The sequence below is a fragment of the Diadema antillarum genome, unplaced genomic scaffold (genome assembly GCF_040938485.1).
Source record: "Diadema antillarum isolate AM-2024a unplaced genomic scaffold, OU_Dant_1.0 seq00000079_RagTag, whole genome shotgun sequence".
In the NCBI taxonomy this organism is placed as follows: domain Eukaryota; kingdom Metazoa; phylum Echinodermata; class Echinoidea; order Diadematoida; family Diadematidae; genus Diadema; species Diadema antillarum.
In genome coordinates this window covers 1,895,076-1,912,205 of record NW_027271172.1, presented here as the reverse complement: position 1 = coordinate 1,912,205, position 17,130 = coordinate 1,895,076, and the positions used below count along the sequence as shown (strand labels likewise).

General features: G+C 41.1%; 1 protein-coding gene across 1 annotated transcript in view; it reads right to left on the bottom strand.

Moving 5' to 3' along the window:
* Positions 1 to 1,481: 1,481 nt before the first annotated feature.
* The window catches only part of LOC139726140 (7-dehydrocholesterol reductase-like), a 34,172-nt gene continuing 18,523 nt past the window's right edge, over positions 1,482 to 17,130 (bottom strand). The window contains exons 2-7 of the mRNA XM_071637217.1: positions 12,576 to 12,717; positions 10,838 to 11,060; positions 4,167 to 4,436; positions 3,600 to 3,713; positions 2,630 to 2,884; positions 1,482 to 2,070 (exon numbers count right to left, since the gene is read on the bottom strand). Of these exons, the coding sequence (XP_071493318.1) occupies positions 1,606 to 2,070; positions 2,630 to 2,884; positions 3,600 to 3,713; positions 4,167 to 4,436; positions 10,838 to 11,060; positions 12,576 to 12,709 (1,461 nt within the window). The 5' untranslated portion in view covers positions 12,710 to 12,717 and the 3' untranslated portion in view covers positions 1,482 to 1,605. The remainder of the gene's footprint in view (positions 2,071 to 2,629; positions 2,885 to 3,599; positions 3,714 to 4,166; positions 4,437 to 10,837; positions 11,061 to 12,575; positions 12,718 to 17,130) is intronic.

Sequence of the window (17,130 nt, the reverse complement as noted above, 5' to 3'; positions counted from 1 at the left end):
AACGAGCTACAACAGTACGATGCAACAGCTATAACAATATGGACGAGGATCTTGTTGCAATTCGAATGGTGAAATGAGTGTCAAACAGAGCTTGGGCAACTGCTGGTATTCAGGAGCACAGCATTTTGTTACAAAGAACCATAGACGTGCTTTTAATAATGGTATCATACTACAAAGCACAGAACCAACTGTCATAGAGTTGCCGCCAGAGGACGCTATACAGGGCAATTGAACAAGATAAATGTCTGAAGCATAATGTATCTGCAGTTGGCGGTGCACAGCCCGAGAACGCCGCAGTACGGATGCGTTGGGTGAAAGTGACCGATAGATTACGCTGAGCTTTTAATGCCCAAATTTTGTAACATCCTAAAGCAATCTTCATTCATACAAATACAGTTCTGCTTCTAAAACGTTTTTATCAAACATTGGTGAGTCAGAGAGGAACGAATCTAGTATGCTAATCACAAGATGTGTGCAGACAGCATTCGTGTATAATGATAGCGCAGTGCGGTGTGGGTGGAAAGGAATATTAATCGTAATCTTATACTGCCAGGTCTGCAAAATGTACATGATTATGATAAAGAACAGTGCGTGTATTCAAAATGGTGAAAAGTCGTATGTAAGTTCAAAATCAAGGGCAGGCAAACTGAATGAGATGTATTCCAAAGGATTCTTCAACTACAGAACTTTTATGACACGATAACTGCATAGGCTGTGCAAAAATCCACTCAGTATCAACATTGTGTATGTAATACATCTACAAACAAGGCTATACAATTTTCAAGAGTATCTCTGTATCTTTAAATTCTTGAAACTATGTTGAGTGTAATTTTCCATAGGATGAGTCGTGTTATGAGTTGTGCAGGGATCAAAAAAAAAAAAGAGGAGGAAGTTACATAAGTAGGCATTATCATGGTTCTCGTCATATTATGTTTTTTGTATGTTAATTTCACGTTTTACCCATATGATAATATAATTTTTGATTAGATTAGAATGTCAATAAAGCGATAGTGCCTCACGATACTGCCTCACAGTGTAGGTACCCCTATAGAGTGCCTCAGTTAGATTCATTCATGCACTTCGGAGAGCCAAGTAGTGTAAAGTGAGTTTTAAGGTTTTGGCTCCAACCACGTATCACAAAAACAAACAATTACTTCTACTGTTCCAAGTTCATTCTAAAGACGAAGCTACGTCTTTAGTTGACGATATCAATTTGGGTCTTCCCCACCCCCTCCTAGCAGCCACGGACTGTCCTGTACCAACGTGATCAAATACAGCAAGCTGGTAGTTACACAGTTTGTGCCTAGGATAAGAATGGTTAAAAGCGAAGTTATTATGGCTTTCTTTCCATCCCTCCTTTCTTGGTTCCTTTGCTTTTGAAATACAATTTCTGTAATTAGAATTTTTTTGATTACATATTAGAGCACTACCAATATTCCTTTGAAAGGTAAAATTTAATTTTTGATCTTTAATTGTGAGCAAAATGTTGTCCAAGAAAATCTGAAAGGAGAATGAGATAGTAGATTACTTTGGGGTCATTTTTGGACATGTATGCACCAACAACGAATTGGGTTTGTAAAAAGTTTGCCTGTTGCTAATTGAGCCTCAGTACACGTAGGGTATGAGACGGCAGGGCACTTTAGCCATGTACTGCTCCCAGGCCTTGCCGTACTTGGCGTGGCAGCGGTCCTCATCACGCCGGCACCGGTGGATCAGGAGGATGGTCATAAAGACCAGGTAGTAGTACGGGAAGAGATGAGTGACGCCACACGAGAGGCACCAGGCCGCAGCCTGCATCAGGTCCCCGGTGTAGTTCATGTGCCGCGTGATGCCCCACCAGCCGGAGAGCAGCAGCTTGCTGCGCCGCTCCTTCCCGTCGCCGCTCGTGTATGTGGCGTCGATGTACTTGGGCAGGGCGCCCCAGATCGGCGCCTGCCCGTTGGTGCGCCGGAAGTAATCCTTCTGGCGGTTGACCGACCGGAAGATGTAATATCCGGAGGTTCCTAGCAGCAGGACCATGGTGAAGACAGGCCAGGACAGCTCCACTGGGTTTACTACGAGGTAGAAAGCCTGCCAAAACGGAAAAGAGGAAGGGGAATAGAGTTAACAAAGCACATGGTTATATCGAGTGGCAGATAGCTTTACATAAAAAATGCCATACCCTCTTCAGAAACAAACCGAACAGAACCATCACAACCGCCACAGAGTAGTCACCAATAAACTCATCAACAAATGATTGCATTCATAGACATGAGCCCGTATTAGCCAAACATGTCTTGCTTTTTTTCCTCTTTTTCTTTAAATTGGACGTTTTCATAGCAAGGTCACGAGCAAAATGACTGGAAATCTGCTTCTAAAATGACTAGTGCTGGTTCTGACAGGATATGCCGTCAACGGACAGACACTCTGCAGAGGTGAGCACCTTTATGAGGGGCTAGGGTGCAAAGCAAAATGAGAATGCTACGTTTTGCTTTATCTTGTCTTTTAGAGTTATTTTGCATTGTCACCTATTTGATAGTGATACCCCGTGATGCTAGCTGGGGTAATGTCGGTTTTGGTCGGGGTGGTGGCGGTGGTAGTAGTAATAGTAATGGAGGTTGTTTTCACTTTAGCTCGTGAAGCACGTTACCTGCAGAGTGTACATGAATGGGAGGTAGACCATGTCACCCCAGGCCAGGTACCAGCCGAAGTGGTCGTGGTGCATATCAATGGTGTGGAGGTACCACGCCTCGTTCCAGAAGAAGTCGACCACGTAGATGGCCTCGAGGGCGTTCACCAGGACCATGGAGTTGGTAACTTGGCCGTGCAGCTGGTACTGCTTGCATGCCATCGAGAAGTTGATGATGGTCCACGCCACGATGCCGGGCCGGCCGTTGAAGAAGAGCTGGCGTGATGATGCAAATACAAAATGATACAGTCAACAATAATGTATCACAGATATCCATGAGCCTTGCCCTACAAAGAGGATTGGTGTTCGACATAAATAAATAAGTTCTGAGTTATCAATATGTCTGTAATTGCCTAATTACATGGTAATTTGGTAAAATGCTATGATTTGAAAGATCACCAAACAATCAAATTGTCCGGATGTTAAGTGGAATTAGAAGTCCCGCTTCATACAGACATACACGTAATCAATTAGAAGTGATTGGTTGCTATTTAGCCGTTGCTGTAACGACAATTAGCTGTCGAGTGCCCTTGTTGTGAAGTGTGCATAAAGCCTACCACATACTACATGATCCCTGCTGGTTGCACGACTATGGAGGCAAGCCGGGTCGCATGTCGTGCGACACGACAAGGCACACTATGCGATCAGACCATAGCTAGTCTTACGACTGTACCGGCGTCTGTATATCGTAGCGTGATTGGCTGAAAGTTCCACGACCGGTCGTAAAATTCGACATGTCAAATCTTCAAGACTGGCATTGCCAGGTCGTACGACCGGCGAATCGTGGCAAAGTTGTGTAGTGTGTGGCAGGGTTGAATAGGAAGTTAACGAACGACGTAACACTCGTATGTTTTGGCAAGCAGTGCATCATCGATAAGGGTTTACAGAATGTATGGAAGAATCACAACTCGGTGCGGACGTTATTGGTTACCTTGAAGTCAAACATCTTTCCGATGCGCGGGTTGAACTCGATGCCCATCATGTAGTCATAGAAAATATTGCCGGTGAAGACCCGGTCAGGTGCGTGAGTGGGGAAGAAGTAGGCCTAAAAGGTAGAGAGATCATTGAGAATTTAGAACATAAAAAGTTTTAAGAGTATCATAATCACTAGTAGAAGTAGCCATGGTAGTGGTGGTGGTAGTAATAGTAGAAGTAGTAGTAGCAGCAGCAGCAGTAATAGCAGAGGCATCTTTATTATTATCTTTCCCGTGCTTGTCTGCTTCGTAATCAAAATAATACCAACGTTACATATTCAATGGAGGGTTGTAGAGGCTTTTCGATTTCCTGGGTTTGTGCGACAAAACTATACAGGTGATCTATATCACGAATGTAACGGGAAGCCGGTAAGGAGCTGAAGGGGTTACAACGTTAAAAAACAGAAACGATAGACCTTTTCTCTTCTAGTCAAAGACATTGTTACTGATGATTCTATAAAAGCTTATTCGGTCGCTATTTCTCTTTCAGTCCAATGGCTGGCCCCAAACCCGCAATCGCTAACCTTGACGATAGCGTAGACGGCCACCGACACGCCGATGAGGTTGGCGGTCCATAAGAGCCCGCCGCGGTAGTCGAACACGATACCAGGCGAGAACCAGTTGAAGTAAAGCGCGTTGGCCACGAAGAGCGCGTTGCTGATGAACCAAGCCTGCAGGCCGTTGATGTTGTACGGATTTTGGATGCCAGAGGGCGTCACAGCACCAAGCTGCATTCCTCCCACGTAGCCCGGAATGAAAAGGTGGAAGAGATCAGGCAGGTAGAACAGGACGACCTGTAGAGGGCGTGAGAAAAAAATATAAATGATAATAATAATAGATATAAAAAAATAATTGATATTTGCATTTTACTAAACAGAACAACGCGAAGAAATCTTGTTGACACGTAAACATTGGGCAAGTCACAGACTCTTAAGCACACATTTATTGATATCTTGAGGCATCAGATGAAATATATCACAATCTTTCTTCAGTGATAATCGACATAGTCATTAAACTGTATTATAAACGCATACAACTGCAGTACGATCGTATCATCGAAGTGCCCAGACAAACTAAGATACCAAGGAAAATACCAGGATTATTACATTTATCATAATTATTATCTCATTCAATTTACAATACTTTTGGTTACAAATATCGAATTTAGTTATTACACGTGGAATCCAAACGAAGTGTAACACCTTCTTCTTCTTTAGAGGCCATATGAGATGCCACGTTACGTATAACCACTCTTATAGTGCAAACCGACCGTGGTTGCGTTGAGAAAAAAAGAAAAGAAAATCAAGGAAAAGAAAATATCTACATATCAGGAAAGGTAAGTAAAAGTACAAAAGATACTGACATCTTGGGAGACTCTGATTTGATTCGCTTTCTTCTTCAGAGCAACTTGATCACAGAGGTGAATTCTTTCTTAAATGACCCCCGGCCGCCCCCTCCCCCCACTAATAATGATAATGATAGTAATAATAATGATAATAATGATGATGATGATGATAATAATAATAATAATAATGATAATAATGATAATAATAATAATAATAACAACAACAACAACAACAACAACAACAACAACAACAACAATAATAATAATAATAATAATAATAATAATAATAATAATAATAATAATAATAATAATCCACTATGATTATTATTATTATCATAAAAAGTAATAAAATGATTTGTTTAAGTATATAACGAAATATACGTTCCCTCTGCGTTTCAAAGATATCAAACGTTCTCAAATACTTGAGATGATACAGAAACGTTACTTTAACAAAAATTTGCGCACCGCACTCACAAGATATTTCATTTAATATCTTCTAACCATATAACTGTCGCACACTATCTATTGTGGGTTGTGATATTCTATGTGCTGCAGTGGTGCACCTAGCATATAATACACATACAGACCACTCAAAGGGAGCTAGAAACAGTCGGTACTGTTATACCAAGGAGCTTCACTGAAGCTCCTTTGTTAAACTCGTCTAGGAATGCTTATACGGAATCACATAGCAGCGGTATACAGGATTTAGCATTATGGTCATACCAAGGAGTGGTCGCAAACCTCGGGGAGTGTTATCGCATGACTGGAGGTATTGTGTTGGTATTGTGTTCAGCTATAACAGTGGTCGTAGAGAAAAAGAAAATAACAGTCTTCTCGCCTAGAGACATTGCAACACCAACAGGACGAATCTGCACTGTGAAGAGGCAGTTTCCCCTGCAGTTTGGGCATAATCCGATCCCTACAAACCCCCTCAGTGTCACGTGATGAGTGCATTCCTCTATTCTCACGTCCCTAATACACACTGTACTATCATATCGATTGCCTTGTCACGTAATTCTAACGGATATAGATTATAATGACATACATGTAGTTTTCTATAAGCGGTGGAGAACAAAACTAACCCGACCTATCAAGTCATCATGTCGTATTGTATAAGGATACCGACACATTCGAAACCATGTACGACTTATTTGCCTCTTGTTGAGCTTTGTAGCTCAGATAGTAACCTGATCGGCTGCTTTCTGATATTGGCAAAACCAATATCATTATCACTCAATATCAGGAACACTTTCCCTTTAAAACGTCGAGACATATATAATATGAAGCGGGATTCGAGGTCTTTATACGGAAGTCGTTGGAGCCGAAAGGTTCATTGGACGTCAACGGAAACGCAATGTCGTGTTTTGTTGTTGTTGTTGTTGTTGTTTGATGTTGTTGTTGGTGGTTTTTTTTTTCTTGAGGGGTCTGATTTTCCGCGAGAAGCTCTGCACGCATGATGAACTCGTCTACTCTTTTTTCTTGTCCTGTAATTAGATGTCTGCCTTAGCAGTGCAGAGTTGCATGTCATGTCCTTAGTTGGGTTTCTACGGTGGTAGTCTTCATTTTCTTCTAGCTGAAGAGCTCGTGCATATACTTTAGGGAGAACAACAACGGAGATTGTCGGGTTTCCCTTTTATAATAGGATGTAAGGGATTTCAAATCTTAAGTCTTAGGTTGCTTTCAATATAATCATCTTGTTTAAAACATACCCGAATCAGCAATAACCGAACAACATGGAATAATAGGTTCCAGCTCTGTTTCGGATACCACTATCTGTTCAGCGATCACTAGAGGGCAGTAGTGGAGTTTACCAGAAGTTGTGCCTATAATCTCCAAACGTTTCATTCGTAGATCAAGACAAATGTAGTAGCAGGCAAACTGTACATTCTCCTTGAAATACTATTACGGCAGGTCATGAAAAATAAAACTTCGAGACGACAGAAAATACATACGTGAAGGGAAAATTTCGCAAAGCACAATTTTAATGCCGATTCAACGAAAGCAGAAAAGAAGAGGTTAAATAATGAAAGTTTGAAGAAAAACAGAAAATCCGTGTGAGAGTCACGGATTTGTGTGTGTGTGTGTGTGTGTGTGGTGTGTGAGTTGTGTTTTGTTATCTTTTTTTTTCCTTTCAATTCCGCGCTGTGCCGTTCTCACCAGCGCAGTACGTAATGTCTTCCAAGTAGAATGGTGAACAGGACCAATGAGGGACTTTGCTGAACCAACTAGAGGCAGTAACATTATCTTAACGATAAATACAAACATTGCATGTATTTGCAAATACGTTTTCCTATACGTCATCAACTGTCACCGGAGTCCACACTGCAGCAGATTAAAAGGTAAAGAAATCTACTGTAAATTTGTTTTTTGCCGGGGTATTCAGGGTTCACCTTTGTCTTATGTTAAGCCAACATCTGTAGTTCATCTATTCTATGCCGGCAGAGATCTATTTAGTTTCTTGATATAAACCCCTATAACAACACGTCTCTGGGAAATTCTAGTGATATCAAAACTCATTCTAAAAAATAAAAAACAATAAAAAAATCTAGTGATATCAATACTCATTATCCAACAAACAAACAAACAAACAAAAATATTGGTATAATGTGCATTCAACGGCAACAATCACAACGAAGCCAAACAGTGAAACCAGAACTCAATATCTATCATCAGTGGCGGATCCAGAGAAGAGCGCAACCGGCGCACGCCCCCCCCCCCCCACCCCTTTATTTGTCGTTAAAAACAAAAGAAATAAAAAGAAAAAAATGAAATGAAACCCGGAAGTGGCACCAGAAATATTACTCACGCCCCCCCCCCCCCCCCCCCCGCTTTACAGAATTCCTGGATCTGCCCCTGATCATAATTATATGACAGAAATCTGAACAGGTGTATTGCACTGTTTATGTACGATATATCGGCTGTCAATGCACGTATTTTATAGCGCCGGAGGAATCACGCCGAATATAGCTTGATGGCAAGTTCTATTCCCTAAATTAACCCCGTCTGTGCAAATGGGTCAAATGTGCACAAATTTTACACACAATTCTATGGAGAGGAAATGAACGTGGCATACAAAGGGTTAAGTAGGTCTACTCTGTCCACATGGACAGCTATAGAAAAAAAAAGACACAAGAAGAGATGTATGTGTAATGAAAATTGTGCAATTGTAGAAACTAGCTATAATGAATATCATATTTGTATGAATAATATGCTTGATTAAATTGATTTAAAGAATTGTAAATGATGCCATACAGAGAATAAATAAATCAAATGAAATCAAATCAAAACTGAACAATCAAATTTGAATTCGCAACGCAATATCAATAACAAAACACACACACACACACACACACCCACACACACACACACACACACACACACACACACACACCTACAATACACAAAGAAATAACGTGTGAACAACTCAGATTTTCCTGGATTCGATTTGAAAAGGTTGATGGAGAGGGGGAAGAAAAGTAAGGACTGTAACAGAAAGGTGGGACACCGTGGGAGCAACTTTTTCTAAGTCAATACACTTGCAATACGTATTTGAACAGACGTAATATAATTTTCACTGCACCGAGTGTCAGACAAAGTCCATGGGTACTCCCTGGCCCTCTCCGTAGCATTCTCTGACTCAACTTGCAAACTTCGGACTTTCATCAAAGTTTGTTGACCTTGCACGCATTATGCCTGTCCCACTTTATGTAGTGGAGTTTACCACTTGGAATACAATGGATTGTATAATGGAGCAAGTAACTTGCTTTGAAAGAGAGTGTGACCTTCCGCATTGTTCCCCATACACCCTACCAGTAGTTCTTAGGTTCTACTAATGCAAAGACAAAACAACTCACTGGTGAGAGTATTACGTGATTTTATTTTCAAGAAAGAAAATTTGAAGACTAGCCCATAACTCTTGACACGGTACAGCGCAAGAGGGATGGAACATAAGCCCTTCTTCCTCTAGCATCCATGCAGATTAACACATTCCTATTTCTTGTCCTTTCCCCTTGCCTTTGAGACACATGAGTTGGTAACATTAGCTCCCTCCTCCCCCCCACCCCCCACCCCCACCCCCACCCCCACCCCTCCGCTTGACATTAGAGAGTGTCGAGTGACGTCGGGTGAGGGCACCTACCTTAGGCTAGGAATGTGAGGCTCAACGATATCGCATTTCAAGTACGAGACTTCGCAACAGTTTATCATCATTTGCAACATTCAACATATATTTCAATGGGAAAAGAGTCAATAAAAATGCCACCGTTACAGTTAAATTCTACATTTAGGAAAAGCAACGACAAAGGGTGCTATTAAACCTTTTACAGCTAATGTCGGGCCAAAAGCATTATGTAAGTTGACACTGCAAACAGTAATACAAACTCTACGTACGAAGACGAGGCGAATTAGTTTGCTGATGAATTTTAATGTATTAGCACTTCCAAGACGAAAGTGTACTACTAAGGCGTTTCTGCTTAACGGCATCGTAATTGAGATAACAACACTACTATGATATCCAATGATGCACCCAAATAACCAGAAACTACGTCTTTCGACCGTTTCACTGCGATCGCAAGAACGTTTACGTGTATTGTGCCATTATACAACAGCATGTAGTGCTTTTGTTTTGTTCTACTTTTTAACGCATTCCTTCACTTACATAAGTGAGGGCAATTGTTATGATGTTGTCGCTAAAGCTGCGGATTTTCTAATAATAGCTTTAAAAAGCTAGCCGGCTATAATAGTGAATAAGGAGAGATTCTCCCACTGATAATGGGAGCGGAACCACGTGCAAATCCGAGGCGGAAAACAGGGATCACAGTTTGGAGCATGCCAGGAGATTCGCAAAGTACCATGTAATGGTCACTTCCGCCCATCAAGACACCGGCATCTTCCTATACGGTGGTTAGTTGATAAGATATCTTGTCATAGAATGCTGTAAGATACTCTATTCCATTGCTACTTTGTTCACGAACCGTTCAAAACCGATAAAAACACTACTAGTATATCCCGTCTGACCACGATCCGATGTTCTAGTTCTTCCACATAAAGGAGAACTACAGTAGGAAGACATGCCGAAACATCATGAGGAAGGCTCCCAAGAGAACCGAAGTCATGGGCCACAACAGACTATGTAAAGCCTTGTGAGGATATTACCCTATCAGATAATTCGGTACTACGGATATCCGGTGGAAGTCAGATGCTCCTAATAGCATCTGCCTGAAAGGTTATCCAGACGTCAACGTGAGGTGCAACGGCGATTCTTCACACTAATTTTATATGTAGGAAATGTCTATTAAGAATGTATGGAGGATTGTTTCGAGTCTTATTGGACAGAAACCGTGTGTGTCTGTCTGTCTGTCTGCCTGTGTCTCCGTCTTTGTCTGAGTGTGTCCGTGTCTGTCTGGGTGTGAGTGTTTAAATTATACTATATGATATTATGTACAGTGAGTTGACTGTTGTATTCAAATTCTTTATATATTTTTTCCCCCGGAAAATCTGACGAAAGGAATTTCACGAGCCATATCAATTCACAGATTCTTAGATATCATTTCGATTATAGGGTCCGGCCTGAATGCGGGTTGCAACGAGGACAAAAGTCGAACAAGCTTACTGCTTGTAAAACGACGATCGTTCTTCCGAAGATATGCATAAATTAATTTGAATGTTAGTAAACCAATCTAAAGCAATTTTCCAGATCGGGGGGGGGGGGGGGGCAGCACAGGAAATATATTATTTCACAGGCCTATTTTCTCAAGAAAATCATTGAAAAGCTTCAAAGGGGAGGAGGGAATGCATAAATATGAATATATTAGTGATTTCGCATTATGACGTCGACGTGGCGTGTCTCACCTGAAAGCCGACCCAGAGAAAACCAATGGTCGCCACGTCCCACGTGAGAGCGGGAACCTGCTCCCACAGCTGGGCCAGCGTCAGCGCGCCTTTGCGCATCTCGAGGAGGGGAGAGGTCAGTGCGCAGTCGTAGTGCGTGCAGGCGACGTGGAAGTAGACGACGAGGAGCGGGATGAGTGTGAGGAGGGCCAGCACGCCTATCGTAGTGAATACATCGACCTCCCTACGATGTGGAAAGACAAAAGAAATATATACATAGGGCCAATATACATACATACATACATACACAAATACATCGTACAAACATGCATACATTGTACATCATACAAACATACATACATATACATACATGTACACATACTGTAATATTCATAACTACGACAAAAATAATTGTACATACCTGATACCTGCAGTACAGTTTGAAACACACACACACACATAATTATACACATTATGCTGAGAGATAATATCCCTTTGTATTCTTTGTACTCTGTGTATTTGATTATTAGTGTATCTATCCTTAATTTCATCTTTCCATATGTTATTATACCATGGAGCTCCAAAATATATATAAAGACATGAAATAAAGGAATAGATGAAATTAAGTACGAATGATTAAACCCACAGCTTGAAAAAGCTCAGGGACCCTTCACTTTATGTCGGTAGATCAACTTAAAGCTAACGAGATTTGTGACAGGGAAACCGTATGGCTTGTACACAAACATATTATTGATGTCAAATTTGAGCACGCCAGATTGTTTGAATAATGTCGAGATATTGTGCTGGCCATTTTAATGGGTGAAGCCGATTTATTACAAAACATACAGGAAAGTCTTCCATTATCACGTCCACGTTCTGTTTTGCATTAAAACTCTTGACGGCTTCACTCATACAAATAATCGTGTTGTATATGTGTCAGCTCATCATGCACGAAATTAACACCAATTAAGTAGTAGATTGAGCTTGTACGTTATTGCGACAATGCCTTATTTGCCTTAAGGTTCACATTTTCCTCAGTAAACGTTTAAAGAGGCAATTAGGGATGTTGAAATCGTGCTCTCGGGCAGTAGCATTTGAGTGTTGAGGTGCACAAAAAACAAACAATACAATGAGATTATTTGATCGCGACTGTTTGAAATTTCTGGAGATGCAATGGAAGAAGGTATTTGGGAGCTTCTGTGAGTCATCGGCAGGGGGCGTCTTCAACTGGAAGGGCGCCACGGAAGATCCATCATACAACCATGGTCTCAAGGGGGACAGTTGCTGTCCATATTAGGGCAGGCATGAATGTGTCCACGAAAGCGAGCTACACTCTTTAGGAAAAGACGCTCTCTCACATCAACGGAATGGGATTGATGCCCGGTGATCTTTGTGACTGTCAATGTAGGGCTATGATGTACAGGCGCAAAATACGCTTGATGAAGAATTACTCCAACTTAACTGGTGACAGTGAAGAGTGATGAAACTCCCAAGCACACCACACCATGTTGGAGAAATCCTTGGAGTTGCAGCTGGCTTCATTAAAATAAAGAAGAAGAAGAAGAAGAAGAAGACGACGACGACGACGATGACGAAGTAGTAGTAGTAGTAGTGGTAATAGTACAAGTAGCAGCAGTAGTAGTTGTTGTTGTTGATGATGATGATGTTGCTGTTGTTGTTGTTGTTTTGTTTTTGTTTTTGTTGTTGTAGTAATTTTCTGTCTGCCCCATCAAGCCCATCAAGCAAAAGCAAATCTCACCACGCCCTGCCCCATTGTCCAGGCTTGGTCTTCGACGCCGAGCCGTTGGCCTCGGGCTGGACGATCTCCTCGGTAGACACCTGTTTGGCCTGTGACCTCGTCGTCGGCCTGGAATAAGGAGACGGCTCCGTCATCGTAATCCCTGAAAAGATACGAGACGCACAAACATTTAATGAGCGTGACTCTACTACAATAATCATAATTATTATTATAACATGATATTGTTATGCAAACAAGCTAGCATAAGAGAGAGGGGAAACGCGCACACTAACATCAGATAATGCAAGAATGCATTAGAAGTGGCAAAATGTAAACAAGCATGATTACGATCCTTGACTCCAGACCTCATCGCCAAAGGGGTTAGTGAAGAATTATGTAATACAAAAATATCAACGAGGGCCGGTGAATGTCAAATACTGAGTTCTCATCAGGTCTTGGAGTTTAAAAGAATCAACATGCCCTGGAGCAGCATATCTGCCTCGGACGTGATTGGTCAAAATTTGGACCAAAACTACCTACAGAAGGGAGGAAGAACAAGGGAAAATCGTTTGTATAGAGGCATTCAGATCTTCTCTCAACAAAGTCATTATACAATGTAGTTTGGGAGAGCCGTTCTACAGACTTATATTGACCCACCCTCCTCTATAGCCGGTCTTTCCACCATGGATTTAAATTGCCCTGATCATACAAAGTTAATGTTTGTAGTCGACGACTTATCCCAGACCGCTCAGCTGAAATCTCTGCGAACTAATCCTAAAATGCACCATCAGGCAGACACACCACCTCCTACGCCAAAACCTTGGTCTATTAGTATGTTGTAACACTCACATCTTGATCAGTTTCATAAATGGCAAAGGTCTGAACGCCAAGGTCTCACAGTGACACAAAGTTGACTGTATCAAAAGTTCAGTTCATGTTTATGTCATTCTGTTCTTTATTGAAGAAGGGAGGAAACTTCAAATAGTTTGTCTTCACAGGCTATGCCTCAAACGATGGCACGCTTGATTCCCCCCTTTCGATCGCAAGGTCTCTAAGAATAGTGTCGACATTAACAAACATCGTAGAATAAGAGGGAAAAGGGATAACAATGTCGTGAAAATTAATATAAATGTTCCCTCCCCCGCATCGAACCAGACAAGGCGTTGGCAGCATGCTTTGCAGTGAACCACTCGCAAGACAAGTCCTTTGTCAACTACGTACAATCAGGGATCCCACGAAATAGAATGCAGTCGTCAGACGTGTTTATTCAGCTCGTACCATTTAGAGAGATACTGTCAATGACGTATATTACGCGTCCGAACCAATTATTGTGCGAAGAGTTGATATTGCTCTCATACAAACACGAGTTACTACTATATATCATCATTCTGGTCATATTTGAAGGCCCTACAATGCTGATCGCCTATTTTCCACTTAAGTTGTTTTTTTGGTGTGTGTTTTTCTCAACACAGCATTTAGTGTCAAGTTGACGAGAACATCATCTCCAATTCTCTCTACGGCGATCTCCACGCACCATACTCGAAACAATCTTTGATAAAAATTCTTCATATGGTCATCCCATACCGCATTGTTTTAGTTAATTACCACTCAGTTGATAAAGGCATTATTTACCATTTGCAGATGAAATAATGAAATAAAAACCCAGCTTTAGTGCTTCGAAATAAAATTCTAAAATGTGAGGTAAGGATAGAAACATCTTATGTAAAAATTTTAATCAGGATAATCGATGTTCAGTATTGCTAAATGTACAAAATGTGAACAACGCTTATAATTAGATTCGTCAAACCATCTACAGTTATGGTTTATTGATAAAATAGTAATATTGCCTCATATTCTTTAGATCGATCGGCTTTATTGCGATTTTTTTTACATTTATATAGGATGATTTGTGATACAACTGACCTATATGCATTTCGAACTTGTCTTTAATATCACTGCTCCCACTGGTGAACGGGACCTTTAAGACTCAGAGAGCGAGTGAGAGATAGGGAGAGGGAAAGAGAGGGAGAGAGAGGGGGAGAGAAAGCAAAACAGAAGCGAAACTGCTCATGAGTGTGCAATATACGTTTACAAGGAGGGTCATTAACGCATTAATCGATTGGCATTTGTCTTAAAATCATCACGGTGGTCTATTATATGCATAATCAAAACTGCTGATATAGAGCTCGGACACTCCGGATTCACACGTACACATTATGATGCAGAAAGAGAGAGTTATAGATGCATTACATGCTTGGGGGGGGGGTGGGATTATTATATAGTTATTACAAACGCAGATTTTGGAATCCATTGCAGCGTCAATTCACTACAACGCAGTCAACGCAGAACTGCTCATGAGTGTGTAATACGTTTACAAGGAGGGTCATCAACGCATTAATCGATTGGCATTTGTCTTATAATCATCACGGTGGTCTATTATATGCATAATCAAAACTGCAGATATAGAGCTCGGACACTCCGGATTCACACGTACACATTATAATGCAGAAAGAGAGAGAAATATATGCATTACATGCTTCGGGGGGGGGGATTATTATAGTTATTACAAACGCAGATTTTGGAATCCATTGCAGCGTCAATTCACTACAACGCAGTCAACGCAGAACTGCTCATGAGTGTGTAATACGTTTACAAGGAGGATCATTAACGCATTAATCGATTGGTATCTGTCTTAAAATCATCACAGCACATGCACCTTTAAAGCACTCGTGATCTTCAATCATTATGCGTTGACTTTCGTTGGTATCTGGAATTTGGCATGAAGGTCGGGTGCCCAACTTGCAACGACGAAATTGGAAGTGCCAAGTCGCAGGATCGATCTTTAACTCATTCTACGACTTGTCTCCCGAGACAATGGTAACTCTATATCCTGCACCAATTACTCAAATTGCACATTTTGCAATTCCGTTTTCTGTCAAAGACTGGGACTGTCGTCTGTGCTGGATCCAAAACTATAATTACTCCAACTTATTTCACCCCCCCCCCCCTCCATGGAAACCCATAGATTATTCAATTTGATTTAAATCGATATAGGCTTCATCAAATCAGGGACGTTTCACCTCCCTGATCAAATTTAGACAGACTCTGAACGTTTCGAAATTATCACGTTTCACACGTTTTCGTGTGTATTCTGTTTTGTTTTGTTTTTCACAAAGCTGTTGTTTTTTTTTTTTTAACTTTGAGACTAAGGCTTTTTCTTCGAAATTTGATGAAAATGATAAAGGAGGCAGCGTTAAATGCATGCAGGTTGCCTTATCAATTTTGCCTTAAATCCTCGTCACCAGGTTGCTAAGCCCTTCCAAATGTTGATCGGTATACTATAAGTAGGTGATATGATAGATGCTAAATGGCCAAACAGAAATCGTTCACGTGAATGGCACATGGACAAAGAACATGTCATTCAGGTCGCGTTGGACCGGCAGAGACAGTTTGGGCCGAGATAAAAATGTGCGCCCTTTTCAGCTCCTTTGGGGGATCATTCCTTGCAGTTGCACGACCTCGTAATCCCCTTTAACCATGGAAGCGAGGCACAACAAACTCGGGTTCACCTTTACAAAAGTCATATTCTTTTCGATCTGATGTTCTGTGACTTTTGTTCCACGTCAACGCGACGAGTTTACATCATTCATCACTGTAAACTAAGGGTATAGAATGTCAGTCACTGAACGTACAGTAGGCTTTAGATCATTCCTTTAGTCAGATCAGGGAGGTGGGATCCATCCGCACCCCGTTGGTCAGATTATAATTTTGACTCTTCAAGCACACAAAAGATTGTTTTCATTTTTTTTGTACTTGTTCATAGCTACCCTCCAATTTTCATATCAGTTGAAACATTATGTAGGCCTATTTCCAAATTATGCGTTTTCCATGGATCCAATATCATTATGAAGAAAGTTTGGCAGCAAACAACCCAAAGGGAGTGTTCACTGACGCTTCTCAGCTATCGGTACTTTGTTTGTTTGTCTTTTGTCGTGTAAAAACTAATGAATAAAATCTCGCAATCAGGTAGACAGGCTAGTATTAGAAAAATCGGTTGTTTCTTTGACAGGTAACTGAATTTCTATGTCAATAATAGACGGTTTGCTGTTGATTTTGCGGTTTATTATCCCATTATGAAATCAACACATCTCGGTCATAACTTAAGTGACATCAAGATGATGATTTATCATTAAATGCACACACACCATCAGCTCGTAATTGCAACTCGATCATAATGAATCATTAGTTTGAAGTACTCGCACTTGAGGCACCACTGCTGTCAACAGCTTTGTTGGCAGAACGCTGCAGGCAGTGGTACAGCGACGTCAACGTTGCCATGCATTGTTGCCGCGTCGCAAATCGAGCTCGATGATTGCTGTCGCTGGAGACGATATGCAGGCTTTATTTTTGAAACTTGTATTGACGCCCAACGATGAAATGAAATCATAAAATATCTGGTAATGAGAAGTGTAAATTTTTGGCGTAATGTTACATTTATATAAGTCGTTTTCGTACACCGTTTTTCATGCCAAAATGTAGTGCATGAAAGGCGATACATTATAGCAAAAATTTTGAA